This window comes from Mixophyes fleayi, chromosome 5 (assembly GCF_038048845.1).
Source record: "Mixophyes fleayi isolate aMixFle1 chromosome 5, aMixFle1.hap1, whole genome shotgun sequence".
NCBI classification, from domain to species: domain Eukaryota; kingdom Metazoa; phylum Chordata; class Amphibia; order Anura; family Limnodynastidae; genus Mixophyes; species Mixophyes fleayi.
In genome coordinates, this window is record NC_134406.1 from 265573115 (window position 1) to 265601100 (window position 27986).

Sequence of the window (27986 nt, forward strand, 5' to 3'; positions counted from 1 at the left end):
AGCCTGATATGCTGTGAGCAGGGGCTGGCATCTGCCCCCCCCCCCCCCCGATCTGTCCCATTGTAGGCTACCTTGCGCTGGGTCACAGGGCTACCTCCACAGGGCTGACCGTCTCTCGGTATAATCTGCCCTAGTCCCCTGCTTACATATGTAAATAATTAAGGAAGACCTGGGGATATGATTTTTGTAAATAGTATGTATTTGTTAAGCAGCTTGCTTGATATAGATTCTAAAAATACTATTACCTTAAACATTTTCTTCAAAGAGACAAGGGTTAATATCCATCAGACGACTGGCTCAATTATTATTCAACTGCAAACTTGCATGCTAGCTAAGGCAGAGTTGTTTTCAGATAGAACTTGTAATAACAAGACACTGCTTCTCTCCGTACAGTTAATTGTCGTGGTTTGACTGGTAGAATTTCAGAATAAGAGTTCTTTGTTTTGTAAGATGACAAAAAAAGTGTTCATGTAAACATATTTTGCAAAACCATATTCCCCTTCCAGCGTAAAACTAACAAACACTAGATTTCAAAGTCAGATTCCCCATCTACAAAGTATAGTACAATAGGAACTATCTCAGCGGCATGAAGGTCATTCACAGGTACCATTCCATATTTACATTTGTCATATCACATTTTAATATACACCGATCATTAAAATCTCTGACAAGTGAAGTGAATGACATTGATTATCTGGTTACAATGGCACCTGTCAAGGAGTGGGATATATTTGGCAGCAAGTGAACAGTCAGTTCTTGAAGTTGTTATGTTGAAATTAGGAAAAATGAGCAACCGTAAGGATCTGAGCGACTTTGGCAAGGGCCAAAATCTGATGGCTAGACGACTAGGTCACCAAAACGGCTGATCTTGTGGGGTGTTCCTGGTATCCAGTGAGAAGTACCACATTTCCCCATGTATAAGACGTACCTTAATTTTGGCTCCCAAATTTGAAATAAAATATATTACGGTAGCTGTCAAAAATGTCCGGCTGCTCTGATTGTGAGCAGCCGGACAGCACACTCTCCCTGCAATCACTCCCCGCCCCCCACCCCACTGTGCCTCTGTCCCCCTCCTCATGGATCCCCGCTGCCACTATGCCTGTCCCCACCTGCTGGATCCCCGCTGCCACTCTCTGCCTGTCCCTGCCTGCTGGATCCCTGCTGCCACTCTCTGCCTGTCCCTGCCTGCTGGATCTCCGCTGCCACTCTCTGCCTGTCCCTGCCTGCTGCATCTCCGCTGCCACTCTGCCTGTCCCCCGCCTGCTGGATCTCTGCTGCCACTCTGCCTGTCCCCACCTGCTGGATCCCTGCTGCCACTCTCTGCCTGTCCCACCTGCTGGATCCATGCTGCCACTCTGCCTGTCCCCCGCCTGCTGGATCTCTGCTGCCACTCTGCCTGTCCCCACCTGCTGGATCCCTGCTGCCACTCTCTGCCTGTCCCTGCCTGCTGGATCTCCGCTGCCACTTCCTGCCTGTCCCCCTCCTCCTGGATCCCCCCTGCTGCCCCTGTAACGCTGACCCCCTCCCCTGCATCTCCGCTACCCCTGTATAAGATGCACCCAGGTTTTAGACCCAAAATTTTGGGATAAAGGTGCGTCTTATACATGGGGAAATATGGTACCTACCAAAAGTGGTCTAAGGAAGGACAACCTGTGAACCAGCGTCAGGGTCATGGGCACCCAAGGCTCATTGATGCATATGGGGTGGCCAGCAGTCCCACAGAAGAGCCAGTGTAGCACAAATTACTGAAAAATTGCTGGCTATGATAGAAAGGTGTCAGAACACAAAGTGTATTACAGCTGCTGCAAATGGGGCTGCGTAGCAGGAGACCGGTCATAGTGCCCATACTGACCCCTGTCTACTGCCAAAAATGCCTACAATGGGCAAGTGAGCTCCAGAAGTGGACCATGGAGCAATGGAAGAAGGTGGCCTAGTCTAATGAATCAGGCCACCTTCATCATGGGGACGGCCTGGTGTATGTGCGTCGATTATCTGGGGAAGAGATGGGCAATGTTCTGCTGGGAAACCTTGGATCCTGGCATTCTGGGGGTTGTTACTTTGAAATGTACCATCTAACTAAACATTGTTGTAGACCAAGTTCACCTCTTCATGGCAACGGTATTCCCTGATGACAGTGGCCTCTTTCAGCAGGATAATGCGTCCTGCCACACTGCAAACATATTTCAGGAATGGTTTGTAGAACAAGACAAAGAGTTTAAGGTGTTGACTTGGACTCCAAATTCCCCAGATCTCAATCTGATCGAGCATCTGTGGGATGAGCTGGAAAGACAAGTCCGAGCCATGGAGGCCCCACCTCACAACTTACAGGACTTAAAGTATCTGCTGCTAGTGTCTTGGTGCCAGATACCACAGGACACCTTCTGAGGTCTGGTGGAGTCCATGCCTCATCGAGTGACAGCTTTTTTGGTGACACCAGGGGGACCTACACAATATTAGGCGTCTTAATGTTATGGCTGATCAGTGTTTACTGAATAGATATAATACACAAACTCAAAAATATTGCATTTTTCAATGCAATATTTTTACTCCTAGAAGAGCCTACAAACTATATTCTGAAATAAATATATGGTTTAAGTGGAAGAGCAAGTATGTGTGTGTGGAGTGATGGAATGACTTGTTGTTAATGTTGGGATACCGTACATGATAAGAGGATTTTATTGTGGTGCTTTTAAATTATGTGAAATAAACCCTGATGATATTATGCCAGATTCTTTCTGTATGCTTCTCTCATTATATATACTGCGATTGGGCACCGTGTGGTAACGGAATCAGGCGTGATTGTTGATACCAGTCAGTGGATCAATTTCACTGTGTAAGTGATTCATCTCATTTTCTCACTCACTTCACCTGTGTGGGGTGTTAAGTAACCGTTAGTTTACACACGGTGAAGTGGATATATGTCACTTTTGATATGGAACTAAGGAAGATTGGTTTTTGTTAGTGGAAATACTAATTTGATATCCATTTATTCTCTTTTTCCCAATTTCCACGGACCGCAATATTTGGAGAGTTTATAAAAGACAAAATTAAGCTCTTCCATGTGACATCTGCTTCTTGATATCATCTGTAAAGAAGATTACATAAATTGGACCTATAAGAAGCGTTCTGATTTGTGTGAACATTTATGGACTTTTTGATTCTGTGGTGAACTTGTTATATGCGCCTATATACCTTTGTTGTACTATAAGACACAGCGAGCCTGAGTCATTAAGGAGAGCAAAGCATAGAAATGGAGCAACTTTGCACCTGGGCAAAACCATGCTGCACTGGAGGGGGAGCTAAATGTAAAAAGTGGGGGCAGATTTATAGTTGGGGTAGGAAATGTCCTAGATCAGCTTTTCATTTCAGTGTTAAAATAAAGCTATCAAGTATTTGTGTGCTACATAAAAAAACAGCCAGTATTTAACTTATGTGCAAAATAATAAACTAATTTGCACCCCTTGCATTGTAACATGGTTTGTCCCGGAGAACATTTACTCCATTTTTTGGCTTACTCTCCTTAATGACTCACGTCTTTGTAGGGAGTAAATATCTGATGTCACTAAACAGAACGCAAATAAAAAGAGTATCATGCTCCAATGTGCGCGATTTCTGTGCCATGTAGCCTAGCAGGTACCTTAAGATGCCCGTGACTCGTCATGCTATGCAAACAGCGTAATTTTCACGGGCGCGATTTACGCTACACTTTTGGAGCCAATAGCGTCCAACTGTGAATGAGAACCTTAATAGTTATTTCTTCAGTCGTCTTCTCTATCTCTATTACATGACGTTAACAATTCCTCAATGTTAAGATTGTATCGGTGAGTGTTTCCAAATCTTGGTTTTAAGTGATATAAATCTCTGTAGAAATCCTGGAATCTTTCAGTAATTTTTTTGTGGGTGGTAAGTTGGTTTATTTAATTTGTCTCTTATGGTCATGATTCTGTTTCTGGATTGTTTTGTTTTTTAATTTATTGGCACGGATGGCGTCCGCATTGTCGCCCCTCTTATAAGACCTTTGCTGGAGCCATTGTATGTTTTCGCTGCCTGGACTCCCCAGAGGTTATTAAACTTTCCTTTTGTGGCAAGGATTTTATGATATGCTCTTTCTTAGGAAATCCTTCATCTTTCTCCGTTAGTAACGTCACAACTGATTCTAAATTAGTGACTTGTTTTTGAAACAGTTTGTTTTGCTGTAATGTTATGCTTATGAGGTTACCTCTTGTGTTTGTTTTAAGGTGATCATTACAGAAGTATCCTCAGGCTTTATAACTTCTATACAATCATTTACTGGTTGTGAAACTTTTCCAATGCTGTCTTTATTTGATATTAAATAACAACTATCATTCAAGCACCAACAAATGCAATGAGGGTAGAATTTTATCAGATCATTTTCTAAATCATTTTAAAATAAATGCTAAATGAAATAATGTTTTAGTTATTTTTTTAAAAAAATTGACTGCCATTGCTACCACATAATCACTATAGTAGAAGAAGGGTCGCTCGATTGGGGCGAAACGGGAAAAAAAGAACAGTTTTCACTAGAAATGAGGCTATTCACCATTTGATGAATAGTACCTCTTGCTCTATTCAAAGATATGATTACCAGGGGGTAACTGTATCAAGCTGAGAGTTTACGGCAGGTTTGGAAGATGTTGTCTATAGCAACCAATCAGATTCTAGCTGTCATTTTGTAGAATGTACTAAATAAATGATAACTACAATCTGATTGGTTGCTATAGGCAACAACTCCACTTTTCTAACTCGCCGAAAACTCTCAGCTTGATACATTTTCCCCCAGGTTTCTCTTCCTACAGTTACTGTGAGGAGCTCTACTAAACAACATAAAGATTAGGGCAAATGCCAGGATCAATGTGGGAAAAGAGAGCGATGCGGTGGGGGATGAGGGGGTTTGAAATGTGTTTTAGTGCACTTTAGACACTGCTCTAAACAACAAATGCAAAAACAAGATTATTAAAATGAGATGAAGGGGTGGAGGGAGCTAATTTTAGGGGTGCTTCTTGATTGGTGGAAGGGTGTAGGGTAAGGGATCCAAATTGTAAGCACCAATGGGGCAGGAGCTGATGTGAATAATTCAGTAATCTCTGGGCGGCTGTGAAATATATTAGCAATAAAACAATATATATAATAACGCTTAAGGATTGCAGAAAATAATGCTCTTATGTTAACAAGCTCCTACTCTATTGCAGCACGGTGGCTCAGTGGTCAGCACTTCTGCCTCACAGCGCTGGGGTCATGAGCTCAATTTCTGACCATGGCCTTATCTGTGTGGGGTTTGTATGTTCTCCCAGTGTTTGCGTGGGTTTCCTCCGGGTGCTCCGGTTTCCTACCACACTCCAAAAACATACTGGTAGGTTAATTGGCTGCTATCAACAAAAATAATAATTGACCCTAGTCTCTTTCTCTCTCTCTCTCTCTGTCTGTCTGTGTGTGTGTGTGTGTGTGTGTGTGTGTGTGTGTGTGTTAGGGAATTTAGACTGTAAGCTTCTATGGGGCAGGGACTGATGTGAATGAGTTCTCTGTACAGCGCTGTGGAATCAGTGGCGCTATATATATAAATGGTAATGATGATGATAATATCTGCTGAAGACAGTGCTAAAAATTAAATAATATATTTAGTTTAGTGTATGATACCAATATGAGACAACAGGTTAATTAATAATATCACTGCCCTCCAATCGAATTTTATTTGTATTCGGACTTAAACTCCTATCACATAAGCACAGCGGCCTCATTAAGGTGTAACACATCTTTGTGGGAAAATAAGATAATAAGATGTGCATACTCTGATGTCAGCAAACAGACGAAGAATAAACAGGGGAATATTTGACATACTAATGCCAGTATTATATATTTACTACCACAGTTTCTAGTATTGTTATAAATGATACAATGTTTATAGAACATGTAAATCTTCTGCTAGCTGTAAAGATCCATCAGAATCTGTGTATCAAACGCAGCCATCACAGTCACACCGTGGAAACAGACAATTTGTGGTCTGAACCCGTCTTCAATTCACTAAGAACCAATGACAACAATAAGGCACAAATATAGCTGGAAACTGACATTTTAATTCCAGGGAACGTGGCTTTAATATTTCATTGTTTTCCAAGCAGTTAGTTTATATCCAGTGGAATAAGCCATCAGTCCAACAGCGTCGTCATAAACTTTTTACAAGAGTTGCAGCAGAACGACAGGTTAACGCTAAACCATATTAAGGGCTAGATTTAATACTAAGCTGCGGGTTTGAAAAAGTGGGGATGTTGCCTATAGCAACCAATCAGATTCTAGCTGTCATTTTGTAGAAGGTACTAAATAAATGACAGCTAGAATCTGATTGGTTGCTATAGGCAACATCCCCACTTTTTCAAACCCGCAGCTTAGAAAATCTAGCCCTAAATGTTTAATAACTGACATTTCAGTTTTGAGGTTCAATGAACCTTTAATTAGTAAGCCTTTTTCATATCTTATGGGTTGCTAGTTTAGTTTGCGGATGTTTTTTCTTTCTGTTTGTCTGTTTTGGCTAAAACAATTCAATAAAAATTCTGTGATTTTAAAAAAAAAATTAGGGATCTGGGCTTCAATCATTGTAGATCAGACTGAAACAGCAACAGCCCTGAGGATTCATACTCACTGAAACTTGTAAGATTGTGATCTTCATTCATCCTGTAGTAAGCGAAACACTAATGGAAGTTAAAATAAGGACAGCTGTACTAAGCAAGACGGATTAAGAATGCAGTATGCACTTATTAGTCCAATCTATGCTCAACTATGGTTTTTTTTTGTACGTCTATGTACATGGCCTATCCTGTATCACAGGATGTGTTGTAGGGATCCACAATCCCTACTTTAAACTTGAATCCATGCTATATTCATTAATTAGGTAGTAGTTTCAGCAGGAGCAGAGCACTCAGCTGGCGGTCACATTACAGACATGGGAACCTGGCACAGAGAACTGTTTGCATTGTAGGCGGATGTTAAAGTGCTTTTGTCCCAGTATTTGTACTATCTCTGTTCTCCAGCTGACTAGTAGTTTGCTACTATATGCTGGAGAGCTCTTACAATCAATATCCATTGCCATCTAAAACAGGAGCGCTCCTGAGTGAATGAGAGAAGATAAACATTACTTACAGCGTGACCCACCCCTGTTTTTATATATATATATATATATATATATATATATATATATATATTACTGCTCCTAAACAGCACTGTGAGAGCCATTTACAAATATACAGGACCTGATTCATCAAGTCCTGTATCTGCCGCTTTTGTGCGCATCGCACGCAAACTCTCTCTGTGCCAGAACCGACCCTACGCCACTAAACACAGCAATGTACAATGCGTCTGTGTACACAAAGCACACTTACTACAGCACAACTGGGCGGGGGAGGGGCTTTCCCCTATAGTCAATGTACAGTATGGACATGCCAAACTCAAGCGCACGCAGCCACTTCCAGATCAAGCTCTGGGCATCTCGCCGTTACTTGTTTTTCTGCCGTATCTCTTGCTCCAGCTACAGGTCTAGTCTAAGTCCTGATCAGTAGGGATGACAGGCTACTGTGCATGCTATAACATGTGTTTGCAATCAGGAGCAACTTTAAATATGTATTTTATGTTCAGTAGACATTAAGATCAACCTAATAAATGTATTTCATGGAAAAAACAATTTTTTTGTTTGTTTTTAGATCTTTTGTCATTAATGTTTATATTATTGGTGACATCAATTGAATATTTTTTATTTTCCTGTGCGTCCTTTGGCATATGTAGATTTTAGATAAGTATTGGACGTATCCTGCAGTGTGTTGTGTAGTAGACCAGAATCCATCACCACATGTATCTTCAGATCATTTGCATGTTGAGTTCTGGACTACATAGAGCCGATTTACGGGTGTTTTAAACCAAACCCACGTTGTTCTCAGTGTGCGAGTAGCACACCAGTAGTAGCACATATAATATTACTGTGCACAACAACCAGTTCTTATTATAATTAGCCGGATCACACATGTGCAGTGGATCTTAAACCCTAGACTTGGACTTCCAGTTCCACTTTGTAAAAAGAAAAATATATAATAGGAATTATAAAAGAAAGTATATAAAAATATCTAAAAATATGGTAAAATAAATATTACTCATGAAAAAATGCATCCAGCAGACGTTAGTGGGGAAGTATTAATTACATTTATCTATACAGCTGCCCGTCACCTTGAGGGGTATCTGTTCCTCTATAACAGGGGTAACTGTGCCTCTATAACAGGGGTAACTGTGCCTCTATAACAAGGGTAACTGTGCCTCTATAACAGGTGTAACTGTGCCTCTATAACAGGTGTAACTGTGACTCTATAACAGAGGTATGGGGTCTCTATAACAGGGGTATGAGGCCTCTATAACAGGGGTAACTGTGCCTCTATAACAGGGGTAACTGTGCCTCTATAACAGGGATATGGGGCCTCTATAACAGGGGTAACTGTGCCTCTATAACAGGGGTATGGGGCCTCTATAACAGGGGTATGGGGCCTCTATAACAGGGGTAACTGTGCCTCTATAACAGGTGTAACTGTGCCTCTATAACAGGGGTAACTATTGTAAAAGATTATACAGAGGAGTCTTGAGCAGAGGGGACTAGTGAGTTTGAGTTGGGGGAGGGAATCCCAGCGGATGTCTCTGACCCCACTGTATCCAGCTGACCATTTATAGGGAAGATGTTCTGCACTGATTACTGGTCTCTACAACCTTCAGCTGCAGCTATAAAGTTATACTGTGCGGAGGGATTCCACCTGTCATCAATAAAACAAACCTCCATGAACACGCTCCCTTCTTATCTCCGGCACACCAAGGTCCAACATAGACTTTGTGCCCTTACTGATAAAAGTGCTTCTGTCAATGTTTCACGGGATTTATGGTTATTATCGCCAGATATATGGTGAATAAATGTAGTGAGGAATTTGTGCTGCAGGAGATCTAAAAATAATGTCCTCAGGAGGAGACCTGTGTTACCGGCTCAGTGTGTGACTAGAGGGATTAGAGATGTCTTATAGTAATCTATGCATGTCGCATGCGTGCAGCCAGGTACTATAAATATATATATATAGTGGCTAAAATAGAAGTGGCGGAAAATGTAAGTGAACAGAATTTATCACCGTATACCAACCACAGTGTATAACATGGCGCATGCTTTTATTCCGGTGTCATGCTTACAGTTTTAGATGCACAGTGTTATATTCACATATACAGGGTTGGTGCAACAGGGCAAGCACAGTAAGCACGGCAGGAGGGCACCACTCTTACAGGGGCGCCCTGCCAGCCTGCCTACACTGGGAAAAAAATGTGCCCCCCTTATGCCAATTTCCCCACTCTACAAAGAGTGGGCATCGGACAAAGCTCAATGTGGGCAGCATGGTGGCTCAGTGGTTAGTACTTCTGCCTCACAGCACTGGGGTCATGAGTTCAATTCCCGACCATGGCCTTATCTGTGTGGAGTTTGTATGTTCTCCCCGTGTTTGCGTAGGTTTTCTCCGGGTGCTCCGGTTTCCTCCCACACTCCAAAAACATACTAGTAGGTTAATTGGCTGCGATCAAAATTGACCCTAGTCTCTCTCTCTCTGTATGTGTGTATGTTAGGAAATTTAGACTGTAAGATGTGAATGAGTTCTCTGTACAGCGCTGCGGAATCAGTGGAGCTATATAAATAAATGGTGATGATGATGATGATGAAGGATATAGGGGATCGGAAAAGGCACAAACTCAGGACGAGGGGGAGAGGGCGCTGGAGAGCCAAGCACCGGCCCTGCTTATGTATGTATGTATGTATTAGTATACATATTATGCTTATGCTTAATATAGAGATTAATCTTAATTAATTAAGACTAAATTAAAGTGTATCTGTCACCTACCCAATATGAACTTGTGACATCACTACAACACGAGGCGTTGTATGCTCTTGTGAAATATCTGTATATAGGCACAGTGATGACTGAGCCAACACATAAAGCTGTGCTGAGGGTTGGATGAGAACCAAAAGCTAAAAGGATAATGAAAGTTACCGAAAGCATGGCCGTCAGCTTAGCATGGAGACAGATGTTGTCTGTCCGCATAAAGATTTTTGCTGGACATTGAAAAAAGAAATCAGACAGTGGTTCCAAACACAATGAACTGTACAAGATACAATGTAATAAAACAAATAGCCGTAGGGCGTATTCAATTGTCAGCGTTAACGCTGAAAAACGAGCGCTCAAAAAATATTACCGTTTATATGTGAAAACCGTTAATACGGTAGTTTACTCGCGGAATTTCAGCTCGCCGCTCAGGGAGCGGCGAGCTGAAATTCCAAGAGTAATTACCGTATTAACGGTAAGATTTTTGGAGCGCTCGTTTTTCAGCGTTAACGCTGACAATTGAATACGCCCCTTAGAATGTTAGACTTTAATGTTCGATAATGACTACAGTTTATCGTACAGATGTATATTCTTTGCAGCTTGTGTTCTAAGGCTTTGTTCTGTTTACTTACATCATTTGCCACATTGTAACATGTAATTGTTTTTGTTTTACAGGTCTTGGGAAAGAAACCTAAACTACCGGAAGGGGATGACAATGATGACATTGCCGATGTTACCAACAGGAAGATGGCAAAACTCTATATGGTGAGACAGTGATTATCACACTTTAGTTTATAACTTTATATCAGATTCTAAATTGTGTCTGTAACCGCCGTCCGGCCACACGGACCACTGTCTACTAAGAACAGGGCTCCGGTGCTTGATAAAGATTCACATAGATTCTAATCGGAACATTGAAGGGGCACTAAAACTATTTATCGTGTGTTTGTTCTATTATTTCAAAATGGCTAAACTACCGCTACAAGGTAATGTTCTACGTTACCAAAATCACCATCCGTGTACCAGGGTGTAATGTATCAAGCTGCGATTTTTTTCAGCGATGTGAAATCGCCGCGAATCGCGAGAGATAACCCGCGATTTAAGGTGCAAAATCACCATATGTATTAACCAACGATTTTGACTTTCCTAAATTCAATCTCTGGTTATTTCTGACGATTTTAAAACCCCTATCTCTCCCATGTTATAGTCAAACTCATGGGAGATTAAACACAAACACGCCCCAGTTTGAATTCAAAATCGCCAAATACAACACGCTGTTTTCTATAGGCGAGATTGGTAAGTGCCCATGTGCATGCTGACACTTGTAGTGCCACAAGTATGTACTTTTAATGGTGTCCCCATCAGGAAATGTTAAGTGTTGACATATCATATACCAATATTGCCACACTGTTAATAAAATAGTAAGCCACTGTAAACAAAACAAAAAAATGACTTATATTTAATCTAGAATTACATTTTGGTCACTAATTTATTCTTAAAATAAATTGTCCCCCGTAAGAAAATTCATAATAATTTTTACCCCTCTACAACATAAAATATGGTTTATTTAAACATCCATTGTGCCTTCTGTTATATTAACATTGCCCTGCAGTGTAACAGTGATGTGTTTGCCAATCTCACCTATAGAAAGCAGCGTATTGTATCTGACGATTTTGTATTCAAACTCGCAGCTTCATTCATTTGGAGATTTGTATATCTAGAATGGGGAAAAATCATGACCACGATTTGTAGCGATTTTGAAAGAAATGCATCTCCGGTGATTTTACAGCTAATTGACGGTTAATAAATCGTCGATTTTAATCTCGCCTGAGAAAATCGCTGTAAATTCAAAATCGCACCTTGATACATTTACCCCCAGATCCCTCAGCTATAGACAACATTATGAGCTAATAAACAATGATGTTAATATAACACTGTGAAAAGCCATTAAAGTGTTCCTGTCATACAGTTTTGAAAAATCGAACATTAATAATACAACCTGATTATGTACAATTATTAACATACACAGAATGCTTGAGAAAAAATTGCTGTAAAATTCATTATTTGAATTAGTTGTTGGTGTGACCTGAAGGTCCTGTGACACTGTGGTCATGTGACCAATCAGAGCCAATGAGCTAATAGCTGGCAGTCTGATGATGTCACAGGATGTTCTCAGGAGCACAGTGAGCATGTTCCTCTCAATATATGGGCTGTTCTCACGCTCAGTAATACCCAAAAATATATATAGCTGTCCATAAGATGGTTAACATACAGAGATGTAAAAAGGTGATTATAGAAGAAAAACACAAATCTGTGACACACAATCAATGTAAACCTATGTTTAGTTATATGCACATTTGCCCATTCTCCCGGAATGTTCGAGAAACTCCAGAATTCCAGGAAGGCCATTCTACCGATTCAGGACAGGGTCCAAAATGACACAACGCTGGCTTCATGTGACCATGGCAAAATTATTTTGCATCCCACATTTCGTAATTAGATGGTAAGCTGGAGTCCATAGGTTTAGGGAGCATCATAGCCACATTTAAAATTTGTTACTAATGCCTTGTGCACTTCTGAACCTCTAAAGATTTTCCGCCTCCACGTACATGCATACTTGCCAACTTTTCCTCGTTGGCTTCAGGGAAATTGCATCATTTTTGCCCCCCCCTAAACGGTTGTCACAGTTTTGGTCAATGTTTTGGGGCTAAGATGGTGCAATATTGCGTCAGTACACCCCGCCCCCGCCACTCATCTATTGCGGGGGAGAGAATCGGGAGGTTGCCCTGCTCTCCCGGGAGCCAGGGAGGTCTCCCAGAAATGTGAGAGTCTCCCAGACTTAAGTGTCTTTTACATTTCTGCCTCTATTACTGAAGTCATGTTGTCTTACCTGTCAGTCTCCGATTAAATCTTGGTCTCCATGAAAATGGCCACCTCCATAAACATCAATACATGGACATAGGACACAATTTCTGAACTGTGTCATCATGCAACAGATGGTGAAGCCAACCACGTCTTGTACTGGCTCAGAATCAGGGAGAATGCCAGACTCTTCAGGGAGTGAGAGAGATCACCCCTATTTCAGGGAGTCTCCCTTACATTCAGGGAGAGTTGGCAAGTATACGTACATGGAAGGGTACTTTAGTTTACAGAGGCAGCTTCTGAGACTGGAGAGGAAGCCGGCACCTTATGGTATGCTGGGCAGCCATCGCAGCACATCGGTCCAATAACAAGGTGCTTTGTGGTGCACATGGGGTCCCTGAGTCATTAAGGAGAGGAAGGCAAAAAAGGAGTAAATGTTCTCTGGGACAAACCATGTTACAATGCAAGGGGTAAATTAGTTTATTATTTTGCACATAAAGAAAACACTGGCTATTTTTTCATCTAGCACACAAATACTTGATAGCTTTCTGTTTGCACTGACATTTGAAATTGATCTAGGACATGTCCTACCCCAACTATTAATCTGTCCCACATTTTAAATGTACCTCCCCCTTAAATGCAACATGGTTTTGCCGAGGTGCAAAGTTACTCATTTATTTTGCTTTGCTCTCCTTAATGACTCGGAGTACGCTGCATATACACATCTCAGTCACTGTTTTACAGTTAGCGGACAAGTCATATCATATTATATATTCACTAACAGTTTTATCACACCATCGAAATACCACGAAATATAATACATCGAGGAGCTTTGTGTAATCACAGAGCTTAAACACACAGAGGAGGAGAAAGTAACTTTCTCAAGAAAGAAATTTGTTCCCAGTGTGGAAAAAGTAAAACTTAATTTCTAAACAGATACAGATGTCGGTGACCTTGGGGCACATGACATTACGCTGCCGCAAATAAATGCTTCATACTTGCCAGGAAGGCTGCGCTCTGATACTTTGCCCAGACGCTCATGTGTTATTATTTTGTTATAAATGAAAAGGGGGGAGAGGGAGCAAAAGTATCTGAGCCAACAATGTTCTCCAATTGTGTTTAGTAAAAAAGAAAATAAAAAAATAATTCTCTGAAATAACAAGACAAAGTAATATTTAACTTATGTAGGGGTCAATTTACCCATAAGCCCATTCCTCCGGGCAAATAGCTGATTGTATCGCTGTGATAAAATCTCCCTTACCGCTGCAACTGAAGATTTCGCTAGGGCAGTTGCCTTGGTCATAGCAGCCCAGAGTGTCAAGGGTTAACGTGAGAGTAAATAAAAATGATGGAAAAAAAATATATTTGAAAAAAATACACGTAAAAAAAAAAATGCTTTGTTCAAAGAATCCAGCGTTTTTTTAAAATGATTTTCATCTGTTATGATTTTTTGCTTTTTAAAGAGCAAGAAAGTCTACTATTTAACATACTATATCAAAGGCTGTTTACTGATATATAACTGTTTATAATTATCTGCATAAGCCTAAAATGCTCCTCTACAGCAAGTATTTTTTTTTAAAAAAAATTAAATTTATTCTGTAATGTAGAAATGTCATTTGATTCTACTGGCTAAACTATGTAAGGGTTGGGTACGCTTGATCGATGAGGAAAAATCCGACATTGACAAGCCCTCCAACTAAAGTCCGAATTTTTGGCAAACCAATGTGAAAATAAACAGACTTACCTTGAAGCCGACGCTGGAGATCTCCGATTGGATCACAATGCTGACAGCAAGTGATTCCGATTGGAGAAGTGTTCGGCACTGCAGGGTGACATCATCACGCCATCTGTCAATAGAAATTTAAAGCGGCAATGTCGGGTTAAGTGTTTAAACAGTTAACCTTAGAGGTCCCCACCTTGCCGCTTTAAATTTCTATTGTCAGACATCGAGATGACGTCAAGCTGCAGTGGCGAACAGTTCTCCAATCAGAATAACTTGCTGTCAGTATGGTGCTCTAATTGGAGCACCATACGATTACCACCTCTATGTAATCACTTCTGTTTGTGTTTTACTCTGGTTTCCTTATAGTTGATCCATTTTCCAGATTAGAGCTCTCCAGAAGCTGAAATACTTCATTTCCTGGAACATGGATTATTCATGCAAATCTTTTTTTTGTGTTTATTTTTTTGTGAAAGAGATATATAAACATTTATATATAGAGAGAGAGAGAGTTCTATGGGAGCAGTGCAGGAAACAGGATGTATAGAGGTTATTATACAGCGTGGGAGAATTGGTGAAGGGTATCAAGATAGTTACTTGCTGGTCACCTGTTGCTCTTCCAGGAAGAGGATAGACGGATGAGCTTTGTAGATGCAATCAGCACACTAATATTAGCACTCTCTATTTATCAAAGGACTCACGTCAGCAATAGGACTGCTATCATGGATGTAGCCACGAGCGGAAAAAAGATTCGCCGGCTTTCTCCGGCTATAGTCTCCTCAGTGCGAAGGAAGTGGAAGTCAATTTAGCCGGGAATGCAGCGGTACAAGTACTTCCGCCATCCTTCTTCTGCTACCGCCATCTCAGGATGACCATAGCAGGAGATATGTAATGATATAATGCCTCCAGCTCCGCTGAGCATGCTAGCTGGGTCACGCATGACCACATTCTCAAACACTGGGCCAGCAGAGGTGTAAGCCCATACTTGTCACCTTTGTGACACTAATTTCCGGGATATCCCAAGTCGGGTGAAATGTGCGAACTGTGTCATTTTGGCCCCACCTCCTGCGGCGTACAGCAGCGATGGTCTTGCAGGGCCAAAATGATGCAATTCGATAGGAATATGTGATGGCGGCCTGTTCTCACGGGACTCCGGGAGAGGTATCCTGACCTGCCGGGAGATGGGCACCTTGGGTAGGTTTATCTGCTCCCAGACAGTTTGCCAGGTAGCTGATTATACCTCAGCTGCCCCAGCAATATTTTATTAGTAAATTATGGCAATAGGAATTCTTCTAAAACTGAGATTATTGGCGATAGATAACCATCGCTGTCGCCACTTTCTAATAAATAGGGTCCAAAGTAGAGATGCTCAGGCTCGGTTCCCCGAGAACCGAACATACTCAAACTTAGCAGATCCGAGTACCGAGCTCAGTACTTTTGCGCTTTTTCGGATTTGAGAACGAGGCAAAACGTCGTCGGATTCCTTTTTTAAGAACCAACATAACGAGGGGTGGGAGGGAGGGCGGACCCCCACTTTTCTTTTCTGCCACTGGTGTGTGCCAATGTGTCCTAGATGTGCTAGGAACTGCCGTGTGTTTGTGTCATTGCTCTGTCGCTTACCATCCAGCCAGGTCGCTGCAGTATTTGTCCGAAAGTGTATGAAAATAATATTGTGATCTGTGAGGTGGTCAAAATTGACTGCAAATGACTTGAAATTAGTGTTATTGAGGTTAATAATAATGTAGGAACAAAAAAAGAGCAAAATTCTGTGCATATTTTAGGATTTTTTCTAAAAAATCCAAAACCAAAACCAAAACACACAAGGCTGGTTTTGCCAAAACCAAAACACTAAACTAATCCAGATCCAAACCCAAACCAAAACCAGTTCACGGGGGTCAGTGAGCATCTCTAGAACTAAGCAATGAAGCCTCGTGGACTGAATATTATTGGCACAGACCAGCATTTACAGTATATAATATGTTTCAGATAGACATGACCACAACTGATACTGTAAATATGCAACATTTCCCATCACAGATAAACGTGCCCTAGCCTACGGTAATGATCTGAATCTGTGACATTTGTACTGGAATATACGCAAACATACTCAGCACGTTACCCCCAACTGTCCTGGTTTATGGGGGCTAGTGACAAGTCCATGCAGGGAAAAGGGGTGTGGAATAGCAGCTTGGGTTGGGGGTGTGGCCAGTTTGGTTTGGGGGAGGGGAGGTGACTCATGGCTGATAAAAGGAGTTTGAAGGCAAGGCCCAGATCTATTTTGGCCATGGGTTAGAGCAGGGGTGTCCAACCTTTTAGCTTTCCTGGGCCACATTGGAAGACGACGAGTTGGTTTGGGCCGCACATAAAATACACTAACACTAACGATAGCTGATCATCCAAAAAAACATAGAAAACATAGTTAACATATTAAACTTACTTGGAAATGAAGTTAGTAAGAGTTAGGAAACCTGTTGCAGAATCATGATTAAAGCAGTAGTCCCATTACCAGCTGCAATTTAACTTACCTGCATCTGCCCCTTAGTGGGGTTCGGGGAATTAAATGCCCAAAACTTTTTTTTCCTCTCTTTCTGCACCCATGAATCATTTTTTTTATTGACCAGTTTGAAATGGTCACCGATATAGGTAGCATCAGGAGGACTAATAGAAATCTACAGAGATTTAAAGATAGGGTGGCGGGAAAAATGGCTCATGGAGCAGCCTCCGATGAGGGTAACAGTGGGTGATATTTTCACCCTACTCAGCACTGCACATTTAAAATGCTTTAAAATATTAAAAATACAATCATCTCTTAATATTTATATTAGATACATACAGAGAACACAGCTAGTTCATAATTGCATGGTGCAGAAAGTCCAAATTCAGAGTAACAACAATAAGATACTGGATAATCTTTCACTGCTGCTGATAGTTCGCGCGGGTGACTCCTCTGTGCTGCGCTACGCAATGGATGTCGGGTGTGATGACGTCACCCCCGACATTCACTGCGAGCGCCACACGGAGGAGGAGACCAGGGAGGGAGCCGGAGCGCCAGCTGACGTGACCGCAAGGTAAGTATTTTTTTTAGGTTTTTTTTGCAGGATATTTTTTTCATTAACAGCGCTGCCCCTTGCCACAACCGCTGGGCCACATTTACAGACGGGCATGGCCGCATGCGGCCCGCGGGCCGCGGGTTGGACAACCCTGGGTTAGAGTATCTTTATTTTCAGTTAGGGAATATTAGGCATACCGATGCAGATTTGCTGTTAACGTGATTTAAATTAAACTCACTCTTCATTTTTGAATGTATTTCAACAAAGGGAAATTAAGTTAATGGACCACATTTTTGTGCAATTATGGATTTTCAGTTTTGCATTAAATTTGCAGGAAAGTTGTCACTAACAGACCCGGTGGGACAGTCTTATTCCAGAAACCCCAGAAGTTATAAGACAAGTAGAATTTAGCAACAGAATGGATGTCGGTGAGCACAGTGTACATAAAGGGAGGTTGCCCTGAACAGCATAGGTACCACATTCTGACATTTTAGAGCCAGTTTATCAAAGGGAGAAAAGAGATATATGGATTTTTTTTTGCTTCATCCTATATATTAAGGCTTCAGGCTCTTGCTGTGAATAATATGTGTTTAGGCTAACTACAAATGTTTTTGGATACTGTTTTGATGATCTATTTTTATTTATTGGATCGTACTTTGTAAACACATGCCTATAGGAAGTATTTTGCATGTTTGGACAAGCAGAACATGGAAATAAATATTGTATTCTCAAATATATCCTGGACTTCCTGCAGTAAATACTGATAATGAATCCCTTTGTCTTGGAAACCAGGTATCATAAAGTGAAAGTGCAAGAGTCTATAGTCAGCTAGATTATAGTGTTACGGTGCAGTACTGACCATGGGTATTTATAAATAACATCATACATAAATTAATAGAGAGTATTGTTGAATTGCAGTTATTGCGTGGATACAAAAACCCTGCAAAACAGGAGAAAAACAACAGAGGAATCCTGCACAACCTTGACAAGCGGATACAATATAAATAGAGTATACTATGTATCTAAAACATATTAATAATACTTAGCAAAACAATATAAAAGTATTGTGCAATTATGCTGCATCCATCCAAAAATAAGTGACCAATATGACCTTACTGTTAACTCTTACCCTGACTCATCAATCGTCCTATTTAACACTTGCTGCATTTATTTCTGCAAATGACAAAACTTGTTTTGTCAACATTGTAGGTGTCCGACGCCAGCGGATCCATGAAGGTCTCCGTGGTGGCGGAAGAAAACCCCTTCTGCAAAGGCATGCTGCTCTCCGAGGAATGCTTCATCCTGGACCACTCCGCCGACAAAAAGATCTTTGTGTGGAAAGGTCAGATTTCCTGTTTGTTTAATTGCAGTGTGGTGCGTAGCACTGAAATAATGAAGTCTTCGCGCTTTCGGTTACACTGAGTCCCCAAGCTGATCTAATCACAAACTTAACATTTCCGAATTTTACAGAGGACCGCTAGGCCAGTGAGATAGTGATCTAGGGCCTGATTCATTAAGGATCTTAACTTGAGAAACTTCTTATTTCAGTCTCCTGGACAAAACCATGTTACAATACAAGGGGTGCAAATTAGTATTCTGTTTTGCACATAAGTTAAATACTGACTGTTTTTTCATGTAGCACACAAATACTTGATAGCTTATTTGTACACTGAAATTCAAAGTTGATATTTGTGTGCTACATGAAAAAACAGTCAGTATTTATCTTATGTGCAAAACAGAAAACTAATTTGCACCCCTTGCATTGTAACATGGTTTTGTCCAGGAGACTGAAATAAGAAGTTTCTCAAGTTAAGATCCTTAATGAATCAGGCCCCTAGTTCTGTTTTTAAATGGGACCTGTCACCAACTGCACCTGAAAAAGATATCTGAATATACAACAAATAACTACACATATCTTACATTTACTGTGAGTTAGAGCTGTACAAGTTTGTTTTTTACATGCCAACATGACATTAGTGATCTTTTGGGCAGCTATACATATTAATGAGCATTAATGAGAGAATGAACAACCAATGTACTGTCAGAAGCGTGCTCACTGCACATCCTGAGAAACATCACGTGACATCATCAAACTGCCAGCCTGCAGGACATTGGCTCTGAATGATCACATGAGATCTGTGTCACAGGGAATCAAGAATGGTATGTTTGTTAATGTTGGATTTAACTCAGGCTGTATTATTAATGTTAGATTTTTTAAAAGCTAAGTGGTCTATTTATCAAAGGGAAAAAATCCTGCAAAAAATCGTGAGTTTTCTCCCTATATATACAAAGACGCAAGCCGGTGATGACTATCTCTGGCTACTGCCAGCAGTAGCCTTTGCCGGGGGCCCTCTTGCACTGCTTCGCCATGCACAGCAAGGGAAAGTCTATTTATGATGGATTGCAGCGGTAAATGTACCTCCGCTGTCCTCCAATTGCTAACGGATGCTTTCAGGATTCCGTTAGCTGGTGGTGGGGGGGGGGGAATTGTATTCTATTTTTACTGTATTAAATTTATTTTAGAGGCTCTGAAACCCAAGTCCGGGCTGCCGACTCCCACATGCGCCATGCGCAGAGGCGCCTTGTTCTGGCCTGGCAAGCTGTAAGAGTACTCTTACCACTGCCGGCTAGAGCCGCAAGGAGCTGAGCATAGCTGCCATGGTGACATTTGTTTTTTTACATTTTCGGAAAAAGATTAACTTAGGGGTCTTAATAAATAAACTCTGCAGTGCCGGTGCCCCCCTCCCCTTCAAGTTCCAAGCGTGAGACCAGCAGCACCCCTTGGGCCCTCACATTATCTCCCAACACTACATCTGTGGACCAGATTTGAGTCTTCTTCTCAGCGTAGCCGCATAAGCCTGGGAAGATAAATCGGAATAACCAGGACCCTATCCCTGCTGCAAAGTGTAATTTTTGGAGGGGGAAACCCAGACTCACAATTCTGCTTTTTTCAGTACTTATAGTAATGTTTGGACAGTTCTGTACTGAGAAAAGTGGGTGCTCTCCCCTCCTTGGATCAAGCAGTACCTGATGTTGTTGCTCTCACCTGCTACAAGTAGACTGGTCACCCATGATGCACAAGACTCAGGTCTGTCATCTCCAAGCAGAGGACAAAGCACCACCCAAAAATATGTACCCACCCACTACCTACATTTACCCGTTAGGATTGGTACTTTGGTAAAAATCCTCAACACTAATTAGTCTTTTTATCAGTGAGATAACTTGGTATGATCCTTGGTCAGAGGACCAGATACAACGTTCGTGCAGGCACCTTTATTGCTTACCTGAAGAAAAATATCAAACAAGAGAAGCCTACACTGGATGGTCTTCATCCAAAGGTGATGTACTCATTATTATACCAACATTTAAGTCCCGGGAATGGAACTTACCCAACAGTTTTTAATATAAATAAAGCATTTAGTTATAAAATTGCCTGCAACATATTTATTTCACAAGGTTAGAATTTGGGGTAAAGGTGCTGTCTCACTGGGTGATATGTTGGGTGGAAGTAACGTCACAATTATCCATCGCCCCCGGCCATAGTCAGGAATTCCATCCAGGCCCGAAATCTTCTATATCGCCCTATTTTGATAAATAGAGCCCTATGTCTGTTACATTTTAATAAACTTCACTGTTTGCTGCCATATTTAGCAGGGCAGTTGTGTCATTCTGTGTCACATCTTGTCTTCTGTGAGTTATGGTGATGTGTGTGTGGTCTAAAGATACACATTGTTCTGCTACTACCCTGTTACCACAGCACAATGGGCATTTGTGGTGTCGATAACACAGCTCGCTCAGGAAAACAAAATATCATGTGGTTTACAAGCCACAGGGCAGTGGAAGGTGTAGGCCTATATTAGTAGGCTGCGCTCTCAAGAAAATTGTCGTTCATCATCATCATTTATTTATATAGCGCCAACATATTCCGTAGCGCTTTACAATTGGGGACAAACACAGTAAACTAATAAACAAACTGGGTAAAACAGACAAAAGGTGAGAAGGCCCTGCTCGCAAGCTTACAATCTACGACAATGGGAGTTTGATACATGAAGATAAGTCTACATTTTGCATTTCGGCCCAGCCAGACTGCATGGTGAAAGTGATTCACAACTAAATGATCCTGTCCCACAACAATGTTGATCAGTGGGTTGTTGTCTTGTGTGAAATTGTGTAACGGGTGGTAATAGGGTAATGTAGCGAGGTTAAGAGGGTGGTTGAGGAATATTATAAGCTTGTCTGAAGAGGTGGGTTTTCAGACAACGCTTGAAAGTTTGTGGACCAGAGAAGAGTCTTATTGTGCAAGGGAGGGAATTCCATAGAGTGGGTGCAGCCGGGAAAAAGTCCTGTACCCGGGAATGGGAGGATGTGATGAGGGTGGATGAGGGATGCAGATCCTGTGCAGAACGGAGTTGCCGAGTTGGGAGATATTTTGAGACAAGAGAGGAGATGTATGTTGGTGCAGCTTTGTTGATGGCCTTGTAGGTTAGTAAAATTATTTTATATTGGATTCGGCAGAAAACAGGCAACCAGTGTAGAGACATACAGAGTGATTCAGTAGAGGAATAACGGTTTGCAAGGAAAATCAATCTTGCCGCTGCGTGCAAAATAGATTGTAGGGGTTTGTGTCTGTTTTCTGGAAGACCAGTAAGGAGGGAATTGCAATAGTCAATGCGGGAGATGATGAGTGCATGAATTAAGGTTTTTGCAGTGTCTTGTGTAATGATATGACATGATATGTGCGTATTCTGCAAATGTTTTTTAGATGTACATAACATGATTATGTCTATTACATTAACGTGGGATTTATACAGTGTATTGATAATGGTTCTGTTTCTTCACTTAGGCAAAAATGCAAATGTGAATGAGAGGAAAGCTGCCATGAAGACGGCTGAAGACTTCATACAACAAATGAATTATCCCGCTAATACTCAGGTACTGTAGTGTGTATCAGCTTTGGTCCGTGCACCAACTTTGAGCGGGTGCAAGTTGGTGATTGGCGCATTATAATGAGGAGTTTTTTACGAGTTCCGGTTGCTCTTCGATGAGTAGTGTATTTCTAAGTGCACCTTGTCCAATGCTAAACAAACTTCACACAAATAAGTGGCCCTGCCAACACAATGGAAAACCTGTTGCGGTGCCGTGAGGTTTGGATCAACAGCATAATATGTGACGGGAACTCGATAGCACCTCGTGCCCCAAGCTATCTGTTTATAAAGGTAGAAACATAGAACCTTGTACAGGTCATTCTAGTCTGCTGTTTTTGTGTTTGGTTTGCCTCATACATTATTGAATTGTTTAACTATATGTGCCCTCATCACAAATGCTATTAGACTGTTCCATGGGTCTATCATTATTTCTGTAATACTTATGTTACAGTTTTCCTCTCTTGTCCTCTTGTTGTAGAGATTCTCTGATTTTGTTTTTTAAAAACTGTCTTCCTGAAACATTTTATATTATCTCCCTTCTGCCCCTTCTCTCCTTCTCTCTGTACAGCAGCAAATTCATGCTGTCTTGGATCTTGTCATTTGACTACATAGTCAACAATTCTTTTTTTTTCTTTTGTTATAAAATTAATTCCCATACTATTGTTATGAGTCTCACAGGCCTGTAGTTATCATACTCCAGATTACCTTTTTTGTGCAGTGGAATTTTTACTTCCCCAGCCACCTGGAAATATAACTTTTAGCAGAGATTGTTTAAACAGTCTGGTTAATTGGCGCAGCAAGCAGGACTCTTTGTTATTATAATACTTTGAATAATTTTAATAATTCATTTTGACAGTTCAAGCAACACCTCTTCAGTAATAAATATATAATATATATTAACAGTGCAGCATACTTGCCAACTTTCTGACACTCCCCGCCATGATGGCTCGGAGGGGAAGTCAAGTGGCAAGTGCGGATGAAAGTTTGCAAATTGCCTTCTGCCATTGTCTTCTGGACTTTCCGGCAGAGTGGTCAAGTATGTAGCACAGTAAAGTATATATTCCCCTTTTAGTGTAGGTGACCGCTTTGAATTTGAACAGTAAGTACAGAGTAAAAATAATTATTTGGGCAGTCTTCAATTATTTTGGTCTCCTTCATTTGGTCTCCTCCCTCCGTTTATAGTTTTACTCCCTTAAATGACTTCTGAACTGGAGGAAGGTTGGTTCAGAAGAAATTTGAGGAAAAATTGGATAACTGGAATAGCCTCCCATCAGAGGTGGTAGAGGCTAATACATTGGGGCAATTTAAACATGCTTGAGATAGACATGAGGATATCCTTACAAATAACTAAGGTTTAAATAGGGTTTGAAGTTACCATTGGTTGAAAAATGAGCAGGCTAGATGGGACAGTTCTTATCTGCCTTCAAATTCTATGTTTCTATGTTTCAGTTTTACTAATGTATCTAAAGATCGCTTTGTCCCATTTTTTACAGACTGTGCAATATTTTCTTTTGTCTTCTACACTTTAGCACATTGTATTGTGAGTTTAGTCTCTTTTAGACTAGATTTATGATTTGTATCCTCCTCTAATTGGATTTGTCTATATTTCTTATGCTTTCACAATTTTATCAACGTCTCTGAAAAACAATATTGTCTTTCTCTTCCTTTTACTTTTACTAACATGTCCAGCACAAAGTTCTGTTGCATCTAGTAATTATTATTATAATTTACATATAAGGAGCCACAAAAGGTCCACAGCGCCGTGCAATCTAATGCATTTTGTAGTATATTATACTGTTCCTGTGCTCCACCTATCAATTCTCACCCTGTAAGAGATTCTTGTAAATTAATTCCCATTTAACTAAAGTCAGCCTTTCTAAAATCTAAAACATTTTATTACAGTGTTTCTGTTTTGCTGCTGTCTGTATATTAATCCACACTGAGCTATGGTCACTAGATGCTAAGTTCTCTTCCACAGACACATTTGTCAGAACTAAATCGAAGATTGCCTAAGCTGGGTACACACTACAGAATTTTCCACCAACTTTTTATGCTGATCGATTTTATATCTGATCAATGGTCCGATCGCTCGGTCCATGGACTGCATACACACTAGCCTTGTTTTAGGCAATAAAGGGAAGAGCGGACACCCCGGTAGCCATTTTTTACAGCCATGTTGTCGTGAGCAATGATTTTAATTTTGTACACACTGAAGCAACATTTGCGGGGCATGTAATGGTATACCAAAGACATTAGCATAAAGGTGCAGAGCTTTCACTATAGATAAGACCCAAAACCACATTAAAAGAGAAGACAACATTGTCTCTTCATTCATTCATATTTTTTAACCTATAATGGATACAGTAAAAGAAGAACAAGAAGGAGAAAGAACAGATCTTGTTGGAGCAAAGTTTGGTTCAAGAGGAGAGACACATTCTCTCATATGCCCCTGCAACAGGAGTTACCGCTGTGTGGTTTATTCTGAGTGTGTCATAAATATTAGTTAATAAAGGTTAATATGACTTTATAAGTTTAATAGTTTATAAAGGTATAAGTTTATAAAGGGTAAATATGAATAGGTTCCCAATATAGATGCAACGGGTGATAACACACGTGCTTTACACAAGTGTAATAGTCTGCAACCAGACAGGTGCAATACACATGTATACAAAACACAAGTCAGTGATGTGTGGATAACGCACCATGTGGTACTGGTACAGGCTTTAGAAATCTACATACACACGGCCCCAACGGAGCCCCAGCTCGAGGAAGTATCGGAGGATTGTCATGGATTGGTCGGAAATTTATACACACTACACAATGGAAAGGAGATTGGAATGAAATTATTGAACGGTTCGACCAACCGAATGAGGCGACAATCTTCCATTTGGCCAGACTTTGACCATCGTGTCACTGCACACACTGACCTGACTTTCAAACGAGTGGTCGTACGTCGGCTGGTTGAGAAGATTATTGGACGAAAGGCTTGTAGTGTGTACCCTGCTTTACTTACTGGTTGGTTCCCTGAATAATTGCTTAAGAGATATCCACACAATGCAGAAGGTCACTACTCATGGTTGATTTAGCAATTGGCAGACTCCAGGCTGCATCAGTCATGATGAACTCTAACGTAACTATCACCTCACCTGTCATTATCATAAACCTTTCTATATCAATACACTCACTGCACGCATTGTGATAAGGATGGCAAGAAACAATTGTATGTCTGCAGCGCCACCTAGTGGCGGCCACTTTAATCAACGTTTCAACTGATGTGCATGTAGTCTTCATTTGTGTTTTACCTTTTCGCCCTTTTCTGCATTTAAGTTTTTGATTACTTTCCATACATATTTAGCTATTCAGATGTAACACAGGATCTGGACTCTGTTTAAAATTAATTCTTTGTTCTTAGAAGAAAAAAAACAATCCTGACATACTGTATATGTTCCCATATCCTAGCTAATGTATCATGAAGGCACAGAACCCTTGTCTGCATTTATAGTCTGTATTAATGTACAGATTCCAGGCTTTATAAATGTCAAACACGGTGCCACCAAAAGTGAATGTAGCCAGCATCACAGATAGCAGTTACAGTAGTTAGTTATTCATCTCACTCATATAAGCTAATTCCTGGGTCCTTCCGAGTTTTCGACTCAACACAAGAAAACTGCCAAGGAAATAACACAGTGTAGAGATGTGTTGTTATCTATGTAATACTGTCCAGACGCACAGTAAGGATATACGCAGCACAGAGACATTATTCTTTACATGTCGCATTAATCAATAATGTGCATGTGGACGGCATCCATGCATCATGCAGACATCTATAAACCTCTATGCTGTGCTATTGGCACTGTCTTCTGTTTGGAGAAGGACCAGTGCTGCGGTTTTAACATTGTACATGGAGATGAGCACTGTGCTGTGTGACCTGTTTCATATCTCAGTTTAACAATAATAACAGAGAATGTTACTCTCCTTTCATAGGTACTGAAATGTATATTTGTCCTTTAACTTCTCACTTATATACAACGGGCCTCATTATTAAAGTGCTCAGGATGACACCACAAGACGCGTTGGTTTAGCACCAGTGTATCTGGATAGTCCAAACAACGCTTGTGTAGGTGTCCGCAGTTTAGATATCTCCCCTCCTCAAGCTGGACAAAAGCTGACTTTGTCCTGTACTTCTGTCACTTTGCATTTTATAGTTGACCTCAAATGGAGGCTTCACTTTGAGGTTGGAGTAGTATTCACCTGACTGTGGCCAGGGGTGTAACTAGAATTGTGAAGGGGCCTTCGCCTCACCATAAAGTCATATACATCATCAGGCCTGCCATCAGAAACTGTGGGCCCAGTACAAATTAATCTGGCAGAATCCAACCTCTCCCTTGTTACAGTAGATGCCCCCTCCCTCTTCACTATACATGCCCCTCTCCCTCTTAACTATACATGCCCCCTCCCTCTTCACTATACATGCCCCCTCCCTCTTCACTATACATGCCCCTCTCCCTCTTCACTATACATGCCCCCTCCCTCTTCACTATACATGCCCCCTCCCTCTTCACTATACATGCCCCCCTCCCTGTTCACTGTATATGCCCCCTCCCTCTTCACTGTACATGCCCCCTCCCTCTTCACTGTATATGCCCCCTCCCTCTTCACTATACATGCCCCTCTCCCTCTTCACTATACATGCCCCCCTCCCTGTTCACTGTATATGCCCCCTCCCTCTTCACTATACATGCCCCCTCCCTCTTCACTATACATGCCCCCCTCCCTGTTCACTGTATATGCCCCCTCCCTCTTCACTGTACATGCCCCCTCCCTCTTCACTGTATATGCCCCCTCCCTCTTCACTATACATGCCCCTCTCCCTCTTCACTATACATGCCCCCTCCCTCTTCACTATACATGCCCCCTCCCTCTTCACTGTATATGCCCCCTCCCTCTTCACCGTACATGCCCCCTCCCACTTCACCATACAAGCCCCCAACGTCTTCACCATACATGCCCCCCTCCCTCTTCACTATACATGCCCCCTCCCTCTTCACTATACATGCCCCTCTCCCTCTTCACTATACATGCCCCCTCCCTCTTCACTATACATGCCCCCTCCCTCTTCACTATACATGCCCCCCTCCCTGTTCACTGTATATGCCCCCTCCCTCTTCACTATACATGCCCCCTCCCTCTTCACTGTATATGCCCCCTCCCTCTTCACCGTACATGCCCCCTCCCACTTCACCATACAAGCCCCCAACGTCTTCACCATACATGCCCCCCTCCCTCTCAACCATACATTCGCCCACCCTCTCCACCATACGTGCCCACTCCTGCTTCACCATACATGTCCCCCTCTCTCTTCACCGTACATGCCTCCCTCCTCTCTCTTCACCGTACTTTCTCCGCTCCCTCTGCACCGTATATGCTCCCTTCCCTCTTCACCGTACATGTCCCCTCCCGCTCCGCCATACATGCCCCACTCCATCTTCACCGTACATGCCCCCCTTCCTCTTCAATGTACATGCCCCCATCT

The 27986-nt window shown here is 41.5% G+C and overlaps 1 protein-coding gene across 1 annotated transcript in view; it reads left to right on the forward strand.

Annotated features, from left to right (window-relative positions):
- The window catches only part of LOC142159288 (scinderin-like), a 97646-nt gene that overhangs the window by 44557 nt on the left and 25103 nt on the right, over positions 1 to 27986 (forward strand). Inside the window, exons 5-7 of the mRNA XM_075214045.1 lie at positions 10572 to 10661; positions 18738 to 18870; positions 22372 to 22460. Of these exons, the coding sequence (XP_075070146.1) occupies positions 10572 to 10661; positions 18738 to 18870; positions 22372 to 22460 (312 nt within the window). The remainder of the gene's footprint in view (positions 1 to 10571; positions 10662 to 18737; positions 18871 to 22371; positions 22461 to 27986) is intronic.